Raw genomic sequence first — 14795 nt, 5'->3', positions numbered from 1 at the left:
CTAATATTGCTAGATTATACTTCTGCTGTAAGTGATACTTCTACTAATATTGCTAGATTATACTTCTGCTGTAAGTGATATTTCTACTAATATTGCTAGATTATACTTCTGCTGTAAGTGATACTTCTACTAATATTGCTAGATTATACTTCTGCTGTAAGTGATACTTCTACTAATATTGCTAGATTATACTTCTGCTGTAAGTGATACTTCTACTAATATTGCTAGATTATACTTCTGCTGTAAGTGATACTTCTACTAATATTGCTAGATTATACTTCTGCTGTAAGTGATACTTCTACTAATATTGCTAGATTATACTTCTGCTGTAAGTGATACTTCTACTAATATCCAGCTTGCCAGCCATCGAGGGGAACTTAGCAGATGATAGAATTGAGCAAGGGACAACATGACTTTTCGCCTTCTTCTTTGTAAAATCATGAACTAGAGCAGCATAATTTGTTTCTATACGCTGGATGCCATCCAACCCCACCCTACCTCCTTCTTGCTGTCTTTCTTTTATAGTGGGTCTCAGCCTGAAGGCGGTCATTGTACCTAGTTCGTGCCTACATGGTGCAATTCATTAGCGCGAATACAGCACCAAGCTGGCAGGTGCAGTGTGTGGAAATCAGGACTTCCCACGGACTGTTCTTACAGCCACAAGTAACAACATAAAGAGAATGGTGACCCCGGGCCCCGTGGTATGGTCAAGTTTCTGCTTCACAACTGAGTCATCTTACAAGTACAAAAAAGTAAAGTAAATGCTGAGTTATCACGGAAGGGACAAATAATTGGGAAGATTATGAGAGTCCCTGCGGGTCCGTGGTTCGAGTCCTGGTGGTGACGGTCAATTCCTTTCTTCAGACTTTTCCCGTTTGCGTCTTTCCCTCAAACCAGTGAATATTTTTTGAGAATTATTATCAAATATCATCAACAAAATTTTCAATTTGAAAAAAACCTAAAATACTTTGAAGTAGATTTTGACAGAAGGAACCCTAGGCCTGACAACAGGTTCAGAATTATAAAATCAATAAAAGAAAAATATTTTGTCAAAATTAGACACTTCTGATTATAATATTGCAAATGCTGACACTGCACTTGTCAACACGTCTGATCAGCTAAACCAAGTATCCAAACGCCGGGGATAATATGAACCTCGAACCGTCCCATGGGAAATGAAGAATCAACAATATCAGCAGCAAGTATACAAAAATTAGTTCGCAATTCAGTCTCTTGGTGATGGTCACTGACCAAAAATGTCAACGGTAACTGAAGACTTGGTTGATTGAATAGAACTACTTTGCAATTCTATCAAATCTGCATCAAGCGCACGACTTTATCTTGCATTCTACGTGGAGATTAGTATCAACTCTCTGAACAAATAGACTTTCCAGGTATTTATGGAGAAATATCTACACCTCAAAGTTATGCTTTTCGAATTAGCAAACAAGGCAATTCGTCTGAATGGCTGTGTGCTATTCTGCTGCAATGCCCAGTGTAAATGGCATGAACAAAGGGAGAATTCAGACTTACAATTCATAACTTAGAGCAGTATTCTCCAGGCGTGAATGACATTCACCACTCAGAAATAGTCAGCATAAAAGCACTTATTGTGTGTTCGCCACAGGGGTCTCAGGTGCGTTGTGTAGCAGTCACCACTGGTCCGGCTGAAGCACACGCTTAGCATAAGCAGTTGCACTTGCGCTGACCATCTCAAGCGCATTCAGGTACTGCCGTGCACTGGCAGAGCCGTTACTGTCCAGCCACAAATCCAGCAGGGCCTCGAAGAACATCAGACCGTGCTCACGGGCACGACCGGCCACAATCTACCCGAGCAGAGAGGAACAAGAAACAAACCAGCAAAACTGTGCCGCGAGAAAACAACATCCCTATTCGGCAGTGGCAAACATTTCAAATAGGCAAAGAAAACAACAAAATGACGTGCTCTATCACAGACTTTGCCACGGTAGTTGGTTGAATAATAACGGATATTCCGTGGGGTGGGCATTCCATAATCCTGTTCATATTCATGAAACAAGGTTCTTTCCAGCGCTCAGGAAAAGCGTAGGATGGTTACCAGTAGGAGTATTCACAGAAAACGGAGCCCGTCGATTGTTCTCACCTACAACGCAGAACATTGCGTTAGTAGATGTGACTTTTGCAAATGCAAATCTTCAGATTGGACTGATTGTTCTAGGCAACAGTGATACTTACTTTGGAGCATCCCTGTGGATACGAGCTCTCCATCAAGAAATCCGCCAAGTCGTTCAGTTGCCCTTGGTCGATGTTCGGCTGCAGACGCTTGCACAGTATCTTGCGATGCTCCAGCGTGAGTTCGGAGAAGACAATTCCGTCGGCACCCCATCTGAAAGAGTGCCAAGAAATCACATACGAGTATTGGCATACGCAATGTTTGTTGACCGAGAACACCCACAACCACAATACAAAGTTCGGATCTAAAAAAAATAAAAAATAAAAAATAATGCTATCCCCACCACCTTTAAAATAAAATATCCATATTTAATATGGATATTTTATGAACGACTAGTACTTATGAAGCCACACCAGCTTTGAAGGACAAAGAAGTTTTGCGATCATGCTCTCAATTGCAACATTTCACATGGAGTGGCATTGATAAACCAGCGGTACACCGTCGTGGAACTGGATTCCCAGTCAATCTCACCACACACTAGCACGTTTCCCAGTCAATCTCACTACAAACCAGCACGTTTCCGTGTCAATCTCATTAAAAAAAAGCACGTTTCCCAGTCAATCTCACCACAAACCAGCACGTTTCCCAGTCAATCTCATTACAAACCAGCACGTTTCCCTGTCAATCTCACTACAAACCAGCACGTTTTCCAGTCAATCTCACCAAAAACCAGCACGTTTCCCAGTCAATCTCATTACAAACCAGCACCTTTCCCAGTCAGTCTCATTACAAACTAGCACGTTTCCCAGTCAATCTCATTACCAACCAGCACATTTCCCAGTCAATCTCACTACAAACCAGCACGTTTCCCAGTCAATCTCATTACAAACCAGCACGTTTCCCAGTCAATCTCACTACAAACCAGCACGTTTCCCAGTCAATCTCACTACAAACCAGCACGTTTCCCAGTCAATCTCACTACAAACCAGCACGTTTCCCAGTCAATCTCATTACAAACCAGCACGTTTCCCAGTCAACCTCACTAAAAACCCGCACGTTTCCCAGTCAATCTCACTACAAACCCGCACGTTTCCCAGTCAATCTCACTACAAACCAGCACGTTTCCCAGTCAATCTCACTACAAACCAGCACGTTTCCCAGTCAATCTCACTACAAACCAGCACGTTTCCCAGTCAATCTCACTACAAACCAGCACGTTTCCCAGTCAATCTCACTACAAACCAGCACGTTTTCCAGTCAATCTCACTACAAACCAGTACGTTTCCCAGGCAATCTCACTACAAACCAGCACGTTTCCCAGTCAATCTCACTACAAACCAGCACGTTTCCCAGTCAATCTCACTACAAACCAGCACGTTTCCCAGTCAATCTCACTACAAACCAGCACGTTTCCCAGTCAATCTCACTACAAACCAGTACTGTTTCACATTTTACACAAAGCCTCTGCAGTGATATCATGCAAAACCTCTTTAAGAGCATAATAATAAAATATTTATATTATTATCAAATTTTGGATTATGTATTACCTAGAGAAAAGGCACCTGAGACAAGGGGCAAAATCTGCAAATATTTGATTGTAACAATATGATCCTATACGCGGCGTCAGGTAACAGCGCATGCAATAAATATAAGTACGCTCTTTCAGCTCGGTTGACCCCTCTTTCTGATAAGAGTCAAAGTTATCCACCCTCGTGCAAAGCTCACTGCCTTCCTCAGAGTTATACTTGTAAGTAGCTATCTATGGACAGCTAACTGTTTTGTTAGGTCTCCTCAGCGTAGCCCAGTTACTGGCCGAACAGACCATAGTGAAGTATAATGAACAACAAAGCAATTTTAATCCGGCTCAAAGCATCAAAGTCAGTCTGTCTCCGTCTTTCTCTCTCTCTCTCTCTCCGTCTCTCTCTCTCTCTCTCTCTCTCCCTGTCTGTCTGTCTGTCAGTCTATCTGTCTGTCTCTCTCTGATACTGTCCAGTCATTGAGTACACTGTCCACGAAACACTTTTACTGGGAGGAAAACATGGATGTGGCAAATGGGATTTCGGCCTTTAGCCTCTGGTTGGTGGATCTGATCTATGTTATATCATCCGTATCATGCCTGTCATGATTGTCTGAAGCTATTGTCTGTGTTGTGGTTGACTTCACTCCTTAGTGCTATTGACTGGCCTTTCGTACAATACCTATTGATGTCTAGAGACATACTGTCTAGCCTTCCCCTCGTGCGCTTATTGATACACTATCCAGCTGTCCAGTGGCTCTCCTTCTACCGCTCTCTATCTCGCTATACTCTTCTTCACACTCTATAAGTTCGTGTCTTCTTTACAATAAAATCAGTTCAGTGACTGACGAGTTCGAGATCACAACATGGTGTCAGAAGCGGCTTGATTACGAATCCAGCCGAGTTGCTTGCAATGTAGTCCTCAAACTGTACTCCTTTGTACCCGTTTTAGCCCTCTCACTCAGGCTCTCTCTAGCAATTCTGCCTCATTGCAGAAACCGTTCGTCTGCCTCACTGCAGATACCGTCCGTCTGTCTCTAAGCAGAAACCGTCCGTCTGCCTCTAAGCAGAATCCGCCCGTCTGCCTCTAAACAGAATCCGTCCGTCTACCTCTACGCAGAATCCGTCCGTCTGCCTCTAAGCAGCCTCCTTGCCTCCGCGTTCCTACCGGTCGCAGCTCCTCGTGTAAGTCTCATTGCAGCTCCTGCATAGTTCTCGGCCGACGTCAACGACCTCCTCGTTCGAGAACAACTGATCGTGGCCCTCCCGGCCGATGCCCAAGTCTTCCTCCTCCGTCAAGCGCCTCAGACTGCTACCACAACTGTCGAGCAGGCCGAAACTTACCTGCGAACGGAGAGGACAGAGATGGCGCTCCGAAAGTCTCTCCCGGGTTCACCGCCCCTCGCAAACGCGGCGGAAACCTCAGACAACACGTCGTACTGCTCGACCTCCGACACCGTTGCCTCAGTGTAGTAACGATCCATCGAGTCTGTGGTGGTGCAGCTCACCCTTGGCGTGATTGCTCAGCTACAGACAAAGACTCGCAGCGCCACCGTGACACAAGTCAGAAATCCGTGGGTGGTGTTACTGTAAGTTCCACCACAGCACCAAACAGTCATGCTGTCCGTGAGTGCGATGCTGACATACATACAACTCCATGTACTTTCTACATGACTTATAATTGTGTACTCGTAGAGTCGCACTGTGATCTCTGCGTCTTGCTCTTTGTGCTCACACTCCTTCCACATAACGCATGGTTGCGCTCTTTCTCTGCTGGCTCAAATGCTCCAGTTCTATTTGGCCTCTTTGCCCTCTGTTTTCACTCTTTGCTTGAAAGGGGAGATGTTATATCATCCGTATCATGCCTGTCATGATTGTCTCTTCGAAGCTATTGTCTGTGTTGTGGTTGACTTCACTCCTTAGTGCTATTGACTGGCCTTTCGTACAATACCTATTGATGTCTAGAGACATACTGTCTAGCCTTCCCCTCGTGCGCTTATTGATACACTATCCAGCTGTCCAGTGGCTCTCCTTCTACCGCTCTCTATCTCGCTATACTCTTCTTCACACTCTATAAGTTCGTGTCTTCTTTACAATAAAATCAGTTCAGTGACTGACGAGTTCGAGATCACAACAATCTATCCTCTCCATTATTTAGGAGTGGCATCTGACGCTTGATCATGGGGTGGTGTTGTCCCACGGAAGCGGAAAGGCGGTTCTCGACCAGCCCTGTATGCGAACACGTCACATTTTTTAAATGCATACCGGTATAATTTTTTACCCCAGTGAACACCAACCAAGCAGATTCTAACAGCAAACACATTTCTAAGACTAAAATCAGAATGGTTAACTCAGCAAACCCTCTCAAGACATAGGAGAGTAACTTACCTCACTGTCGCAGGGTCACTCACTGATACCAGGCACCCGGTTGTATGTGCAGCAGGAGTCAGAATCAGAAAATGAACAAAAAGGGGAAAACATTACACAAGAATATGCTTATTTACAAGGATAGTCAACCTGACTGACTCTCACACAAGCTGTACACTGATTTATTTGAATCTATAAGAATGAAAAAGGACCAAGGAACTACAAGCTACGCTATAATGTCCACTAACACCACCAGTTACTAAACAATCAGCTCATGCGGTAACATTGCACGACACTGACCGACGGTACTGACGTTCTACAACTAACTGGCATGTTCTTTCTTATAAATTAACCCTTGGCTCTCCATCCGAGTCTATTTGAATCTAGTTCGGACTTGATCAAGGTGGCCGTGTAAACTTGAAAACACAGTTTCAATCCACAGAGAAAGAAGAACAGAGTTTTGATCTGGCTCAACATTTAGTGCTGATACTACCACTTATTGTGCCACAAGCAAAACTATCCCAGAAAAATCCTCCATCATAATAGTTATACAAAATGGATTCAAGCCCAAACATTGCAAAAATTATGTGGCACTATCGGAGTTGTACAAGGTCAGAGCAAGGGACTCTTGCCAGGAGACTTAGTGGAGTTGTGAGTGCGTTCATCTATATTGATCCAACACAGGACATTTGATCGCTTACCTCTTTCAAGCTGCATAAGTGCCCAGACGTTCATCACCGTTGGGTGCGCACGTGTACACACACGCACACACACACGCACACACACACAGACACACAACCAACACATACACATGTACACACGCAAACACACACACACAACCAACACACAACCAACACATACACATTTGCACACACAAACACACACACACACACACACACACAAAAACACACGTGCACACACAAGAACACACACATACGCATATCCACATGCAAACACACAAACAAACACACACACATTACATACACACACACATGTACATGCGTATGCATGTGCACACACGGAACACCAGAGTAGCATTAAGATACTGACCGAAATGGACAGCCACACTGTGATGAGGAGCAATGCAATCAGCAATTGTCAGTACATCTCACTACAAAGTAGACATGGCAGAACGAGTCTGTTCACAAAGTACCTATTAAAGGAATACTATTCATAGAGAGAGACATGACAACTGTAGTAATCAAACAACTACTTTCCTAACTCACTATCACTGACCACTAGCCAAATCCCTGTAGACTGAAACAGACAAAGAGTGTCTGGTATAAAACTCATCACCAATACTGGCACCAAAGCATTACTCTCACTGACATGCACCAGACTCAGCACCAACACTGGCACCAGACTCAGCACCCACACTGGCACAAGTGATACAACGATAATGTAGGTGACATTGTGATAGAAAATTTCACCTCTGCATATTGGCTGCAAACCCCGTACGGCTCAAACTACACAGCTCTGTGAAGACTTCAGTGCTGGTAGTATCATACAAGCACCTGTGCGAGTCCTGTGAGATTGCCGCAGTGTAGCGTGGAAATTGACAACGCACAGGACAGAGCACAAAGATCAACACTAAAAATATGCCAAGTACACAGCCTGCAGCTGACGGATGTTCTTTTGCTCATATCAAACCCCATGAATTTTGATGCATTCGCTTTACAACTACAGAAGTACAAAATATCACAGTACACAAGTATTAAAATAGCATTCCGCTACGAAGTGCCTACCTTTAGAAAGTGCTCGCAGCTCTTAGCAACACGTTTATCGATACTCTCCAGCATTGCAAACAAACTGTAGCCAGTTGCTTGCGCTGCATCCACCTTGGACATCCAGAAACACAGGGTGCCTTCGAGGAAGTGATGGCGCTTAATGGACGCCGTGGACATGTAATCCTCGATGTTTGACTGAAAGTTCGTGTCCGTGCCGAGCACTTCGGCGCAAATGGACCTGGCTAGCTTCTCTACGACCAAGCACAGTAGAACAAATAGTGCAATACATTGATTCGTAGCATTGCATGCTCTATGCTGGGGGAGAACACTGCATACGGCCAGCAGAGAATGCGTTGCACCACATGCTATCCACCGTGTCTTGGGTTCCTGTACTCTATGCCCTACTCGAATATGCCACGCCTTACTGAGCTACACATGTTTTAAGGATCTATGGCTGGTCAGTAATCTATAGATACTCAGTGATCTAGAGCTGGTCTCCAGAGTATTAGTGATCGTGAAGAGACCAGAAAAGTGAGAAAACTCAATGCTTGATAATCTTTAAAATGTCTGCAACTGTCAAGTGCTGACCAACGGCCTACTAGCATTCAGTCTCGTACATAATTGGTTATATTTCCGACTTCCACGTCACTAACACTTTTGTAGTACGTTATTTTGTGTACGTTGTGTGTACATCGTGTGTACATGGTGTGTACATGGTGTGTACATGATGTTGGTGCATGCGCGTGTTGCTGTGGTGTGAAAAGCAGTCTTCGTCTTGAGTTCGTCATGTCTAGTTGTGTTTCCGCCGTCGTCTTGTAATGAACAGTCTTTCTAAATGTAGTTATCGTCGTCCAATTGTCTGAGTGTGGAGATGACACGGGACTGGGAGCAGGTGGAGAAAGGTTGGTTACAACAATACTATATAAATTACCTTCCACATCCTCAGACAGATACTTCTTCAGCTCCTCGTAGAAGCGCCACGATTCCTTCAGATTCACCAAGCTTACTCCACTGCGGAGACGAAAACACAGAAATAACATAATGACGTGACAGCCGGCCAAGTTATAGTTGTAACTGTTGGAACGCTGCGTTTCATGCACATAGCAAAGCTAAGGCAATGCTCTGACAACTGATTCACCTTTGTGGTATAACTGGTATTGCTGTATCCTTGTGGCGTTGAGCACTCTACCAGTCTGGGAATTCCGTCTATTGTTGCAAATGCATGTGTAAATGTGAAACCAGGACATTCGATATTCAAGCGGAGTGCTTCTTCTGCATCAGCACACCCATAACCTCAGGCAGAGTTAAAGGGGAGGTTAAGCCTAGAATCAAATTTTCAAAAGTTGGAGTCTTCGGAGTGCAGAGCTGAATGGTCTTGGTCCGAGGAAGCTGCGACGCTCCGTTCCTCCTTTATACCCAATCGAATTCGCGTACAGTAAGTATCGTTTATAAAGTGACCGGATATAATGATATACCGGTTATAGTGATAGAACACGTCAAAATCAAAATCAAATCAGAAAAAAATACAGCTAAAATATCACTATATACACTATTATCGGCTATACCGATATATCGCTTATTGTGATGGACTTCAGGAAGCAAACCATATCAAATGTACAGGAAAATATCGCATATAATGATCAAGAGTGATGATCACACGTTTCTGTATGCACATGTCCTTTTCTGGCTGCGCTACCCCTCGCTCCCTTTGTATGGTCTTGTCCTTTTCTGTATCTTTCTGCATGCTCTTGTCCGTTTCTGGCTGTGTTGCCTCTCACGATGATGTTGCCAACTCACGTACACAGCCACTCATGTCTATTTCTGGCTCTATGCAACTCGTTGGACACCGAGTAGAAACACGCTGAAGAAGCAGCCATGCCACATGATGTATCGAAGTTCTAGTACATGTACAGTCTGTACTCGTACTGCACTGCCATGCACTGCTCTGTGTCATGCACCGGTACACAGTCCGCGGAGCATGCATGCACTTTCAGCATGCTTTTTCCAGCGTGTACGCATCATTTCATGTGCAGTCATGTGCCATGTGTCGGTCAAACATGCAAATCGGCTATAGTGATGCACCGGATATAGTGATAAATTTTCGAAAATCAAAGGGGCACGTTATATCCGATATTTACTGTACTTCCACCGAAACTGGTTGACTGCACCATACTAGATGGGGATTTGTATGCAAAATGTCACTAAAGGCGCCATTCTGTTCTCATAAAAGCACGTATAACCGCGATTGGCCCGTATGTTGTAGTCTTTCGGACGCTGAGACGACTGATTTTGGTCCGAGAAAGCTGCGATGCAGGGTTCGGCCCGTATTCCCAATCGAACATACAGTAGGTATCGGTTATAGCGTGGGTGTTTGAAAAACGACTTTCTATTCTTATTTCCGATATTTCTTACACACGATAAATCAAGTGTGGCATATCATATGCATGTGCGCAGGGGCAGGAAAATCATCGTTCAATGCAACGCAGTACTTCTGTCCATGTGGGTGGTCATAGTCCCATAAGCTTACATGTGGCTATGCAAAATGAGGTACATGGCCACAACAGTTGAATCTGCAGCACTACGACGCAACGAGAGTCACATCAGAACGGAATTGGACAGATGTTATTACTACAGGCGATACACGTTGTACTAATCTGGCATGTTTCGCTACACAAAGTCCAAGCTTAGGACCGATATATTCTACTATGGGATAAAATTGCTTGGAAGAATAAATGTGCACTTGAAATCCATGTTATGATTATGAAAACATGAGGGTTCATTCTTGTAGGCAGTATATTCTTTTACACGACCACGCTATAACCGATACGCACTGTAGTTGAATAAGCGGTCGCGTGCTCATGCGGGCACAAGTCACATGGTCACCGTGCCTGCAGGCTACAACTTTCACGCCATGGCTCAACTCGGGTTCAACTCGAATGACAGGAACGCGCCCAAACAGGCTGTAAGTTGTACCCTGCAAGCATGTTACCAATGACCACCACAGCTATTCAGCCAAAATACTGTGTAAACAAGTCATCGTAACCACTGATAAAGATCAGGTGAGAGAGCCCTTACCTGTTGCGAAATCTGGCTGCTCCACCTGTAAAGTACAAAGTTAAATGCAATGAAAGAACATGCGTAATTTAACTAATACAGTACATATCGCCTATAAGGTTGGCGGCTATAGTGATTATCTTCTCAAATTCATTTTAATTTGCCAAAACTAAGTATACACAGTTAACGCGTATAGTAATAATCGTCTATAGTAATAATTATATCGCCTATAGTGATCAAATTCAATTTTCAAAAGACCTCTACTACATTATTTTTGCATCGGTGAAAGTAATTGATGTGAAATCAAGTGGTGTCAGAGGCGCACAGGAAGTTACTTCTTTCTGAACAATTCATTATTTGGCCCAAGGTATTTTTTCGTGACTTCTTCTTGTAGTATGAGTTGTCCAAAATGCCTCCATTGTGAGGATATGCTGACGTTGTGTGTCAGGAGCCTTGGCTGCATAGGCATGATAGGGTGCATTTCTCAAAGCATGAGTACACAGGACGTATGCTGCAACCAACTATGCAGCGTGCATAAGTACGGCACGCTGAGTCTTTTGATACTCCACGTGCATACAGTACACGCAGTATCGGTCATAGTAATGTATCGCTCAGGGCCCGTCCCTAAATACATGTATTTACTTAGAGACATATAACAGGCGTTTCTTTCTTGACCCACCCACCCCCAGAAACGCCCCCCCCCCCAAAATGCAGATAATACCACTCATAGTCATAATGAACACCACACTATGCACATGTACATGTACACGACTATTGTATACAGTACAGTTGACTTCAATTATAACAAACTCGCTTATAGCGAATTTCGTGATAATTATAGCGAACCCTTTTCCATGCCCCTGTGTGAACCTATACAAAATTGACCCTTTATAGCGAACAGTTACATTGTATGTGTCCCTGTCTCCCTGTCTAATCTGCCGTGACGCGTGCAGTGCAGTGTAGTGCGTCTCAACGCCTACCTGTACTAGCTGTAGCAGAGCTACATCATGTACATGCACGCACGGCATGGTATGCATGCACTCCAAAATGTATTTTTTAGAAACGCCTTGCAGGCGAACCCACCCACCAGAAACGCCTGTTAGAGGTCTCTAAGTAAATGCATGTATTTACGGACGGCCCCTTATAGTGATAAAACGATCAAAATCAAAGACCAACGCTATAAGCCTAATATGCAATTAAAAAAATAAATAAATAAATTTATCGTATCCGTTCCCGAAGGGACTGTATCACACAGTCAGTATTGCATATAGCCTTTAGCCTATACGGCTATAGGCTTTGCTATAGCCTTTGCTGCACCGCTCTTTTCGATAGTCTATCGAAAAGAGCGGTGCAGCAAAGATACTCACAAGTCTTACTCAAGCATCTTGTACAGGCAAAAATACCACCTTGATCAATAATAGAAATGCAACTAAAACCCAAAACAATTTTAAAATGAACTCAGCAAAGATACTACTGTCTCCCCTCAGACATAGTCATTGATAAACAGCTCATCACCGGCACCGCGGTGCAAGCGCGTAAGATTCTGCTGCGTGCAAAATGACAGCGGTGATTTAAATCGACATGAAAAACAAATCTTCAAACAGCCAAAGGACTATCCACTCATTGGGCTAACCTTTCGGACTTTGTGGCGTGATATCCATTGCTGAAATCTCGAAAGTGCAGACTTTCCTTTCATCTCTTGTACTCCGATGCACTCACCCTAAATGACGCCTAACATCACAGTAAGCGGAAGAAAATTTCCACGAATGAAGCTCAACGCTCCTATCCTATGATCCAGAGCGCTCCCGAAACAACCAGCTACTAGTATTAGTACTGTACTGAGATCTCAGATCTCCTTCACGTCACGTCAGTCAAGTGTATCTCTCTACATGACTACATGGGCTACTTACCCCTGTAACTAGTATTACACTAGTCACTACAGTATTAGTAATACTAAGTAATACTAATAAGTAATAGTAAGTAATACTATTAGTAGTATTACTTACTTGCACTGACTGTCTGTGCAGTACTACTACTAGTAACGCGCCTCGATTTGAAAATAATAATAATTGAATTTTTCATTTTTTACCTTGCAGAGACTCACCTCCTCTCCCCTGACTCACTTGTGTCGTGAGGTCTGCATTCGCCACTAAGGTGTAAAGGCATAGTGGTGGCCTGCGGAAGCGAAGGCTATAGCTTGTGTGTTTCTGAACATTCAAGTGATGCTAATAACGCGGATCCCGCGAATATTAATATTATTAGACTGCGCGCGCGCATGCATGCAGGTTGTAGATCTAGGCCTACTTTTACTTTTTTAGCCTAGCCACTAGTAAGTAATCATGGTAATGGCAGGGAGTCGGGGGCGACTCCCTGGTTATGGCACTATTACTAGTACAAGTATTAGAGCCAGGGCTAGTAGATCTACTAGTACTTAGTAGTAGATCTACACTAGACAAAAAACATGTACTTGTACTACCAAGAGTACATAAACCAGAGTGTGCAACTGTGCATATCAGATCTGAAACAGCGCAGTTCGTGCACTACGTCACCCTGATGAGGTCAGCCAAGCCGCGACTTGCGTACAGCTCAAATTTTCATGTTTCATAGCCCGGAAATCAGCCAAGTTAGTTTGCTTGATTTTAGACGTCCTGTTCCAGGATTTCGGTGTTTTGTGTGACTGTGTACGCTGCATACATCCACCGACAAGTAAAGTCACCAGGCTATCCGTCTCAAAAAACCGAAATCAGGACAAACTCAGTGACCTGCACCACCGCGACTGGTTACGCAACTTTTCACCGTACCTGTGGCTTACCATGCCGTCAGAAATGACGTAGTGCACGAATTACGCTCCCACAGGAACCATCCCGAGTTGCACACTCTGGTTTATGAATTTGTCGACCCCCGATCGCTGGAAGCGTACCTGGCATCCCGACTCATCCCCCTCAACAAGAACCCGGGGGTTAGACCCGTTGGGATTGGCGAGGTGATGCGGAGAGTGGTGGGCAAGGCCATCCTGTACGTAATTGGTGAGGATATTCAAGAGGCAGCTGGCACCCTTCAACTCTGTGCAGGCCAGGACTGCGGGATCGAGGCGGCGATACATGCCATGCAGCAGGCGTTCGACCAGGAGGATACCGAAGCGGTCTTAATGGCAGATGCCACGAATGCGTTTAACACGCTGAACAGGGAAGCATGCCTGCGCAACATGCGTCACCTATGCCCATCCCTGGCGACAGTCGTTATTAACAGCTACCGACAACCCGCAAAGCTGTTTGTTGGGGGCAGCGTCATCATGTCGGCAGAGGGCACCACCCAAGGCGATCCCATCGCGATGCTGATGTATGCGCTGGGCATTCTACCCCTCATTCGTGCTCTCTCGGCTGAGGGAACGATCCAGATGTGGTTTGCAGACGACTCCTCCGCGGGCGGCAGAGTCCAACGACTACGCGCTTGGTGGGATATTCTGCGACAGAAAGGACCGGCATATGGGTACGCAGCAAATGCTGAGAAATCAGTCCTGGTTGTCAAGGCCGGTCACCTGACGGAAGCTGAGGACGCCTTTGCAGGGACCGGTGTGCACATTACCACCGACGGCCACCGGTTTCTAGGTGCTGCACTCGGATCGACGGAGTTCGTCCAGAGCTATGTTTCCCAGAAGGCAAACGGGTGGAAAGACGAGATCGTGTCCTTGGCCAAGATTGCCGAAACCCAGCCACAGGCTGCCTATGCAGCATTCACACAAGGCCTGAAGCATCGCTGGTCCTTCCTGTGCAGAGTCATGGAGTGTGCTGCTGAAAATCTTGGCCCTCTGGAAGACACCATCACCAATGTCCTTATTCCTGCCCTGTGCGGTAAGCCAGTAAACTCACGTGAGCGAAGGGTCCTTGCTTTCCCATGCCGTGAAGGAGGCCTCGGCTTAGTCGACCCCACCACCTTGGGCGACCAGTTCCGGGCATCGGCAGCGATAACCTCGGCGCTC

General features: G+C 45.0%; 1 protein-coding gene and 1 long non-coding RNA gene across 2 annotated transcripts; both read right to left on the bottom strand.

Annotated features, from left to right (window-relative positions):
* Nucleotides 1–901: 901 nt before the first annotated feature.
* On the bottom strand, nucleotides 902–6748 carry LOC135822629 (uncharacterized). The gene is made up of 4 exons (XR_010554522.1): nucleotides 6737–6748; nucleotides 6057–6078; nucleotides 2215–2365; nucleotides 902–1826 (listed from the first exon to the last, which is right to left on the bottom strand). It is a non-coding gene; the product is annotated as an uncharacterized LOC135822629 (long non-coding RNA).
* A 195-nt stretch (nucleotides 6749–6943) lies between these two features.
* On the bottom strand, nucleotides 6944–13024 carry LOC135822628 (uncharacterized). The gene is made up of 6 exons (XM_065335439.1): nucleotides 12921–13024; nucleotides 12450–12547; nucleotides 10838–10862; nucleotides 8694–8773; nucleotides 7781–8013; nucleotides 6944–7560 (listed from the first exon to the last, which is right to left on the bottom strand). The coding sequence occupies exons 2-6, from the start codon at nucleotides 12475–12477 to the stop codon at nucleotides 7462–7464; spliced, it is 465 nt and encodes a 154-aa protein (XP_065191511.1). The 5' UTR covers nucleotides 12478–12547; nucleotides 12921–13024; the 3' UTR covers nucleotides 6944–7461.
* Between the last annotated feature and the right edge of the window lie 1771 nt (nucleotides 13025–14795).

This window comes from Sycon ciliatum, chromosome 8 (genome assembly GCF_964019385.1).
Source record: "Sycon ciliatum chromosome 8, ocSycCili1.1, whole genome shotgun sequence".
Lineage (NCBI taxonomy): Eukaryota > Metazoa > Porifera > Calcarea > Leucosolenida > Sycettidae > Sycon > Sycon ciliatum.
Note: the sequence above shows the minus strand (reverse complement) of the source record. Positions and strands in the feature narration are given on the sequence as shown.

Bases quoted from the DNA above. Each gene is read 5' to 3' on its own strand.
- LOC135822628 (XM_065335439.1), bottom strand. From the start codon at position 12,477: ATGGATATCACGCCACAAAGTCCGAAAG. The intron at 8,774-10,837 runs GTAAGGGCTCTC...TCGTCTCCGCAG, and splicing joins GCAGCCAGATTTCGCAACAG to TGGAGTAAGCTTGGTGAATC. The intron at 8,014-8,693 runs GTAATTTATATA...GCTTGGTCGTAG, and splicing joins TCTGTCTGAGGATGTGGAAG to AGAAGCTAGCCAGGTCCATT.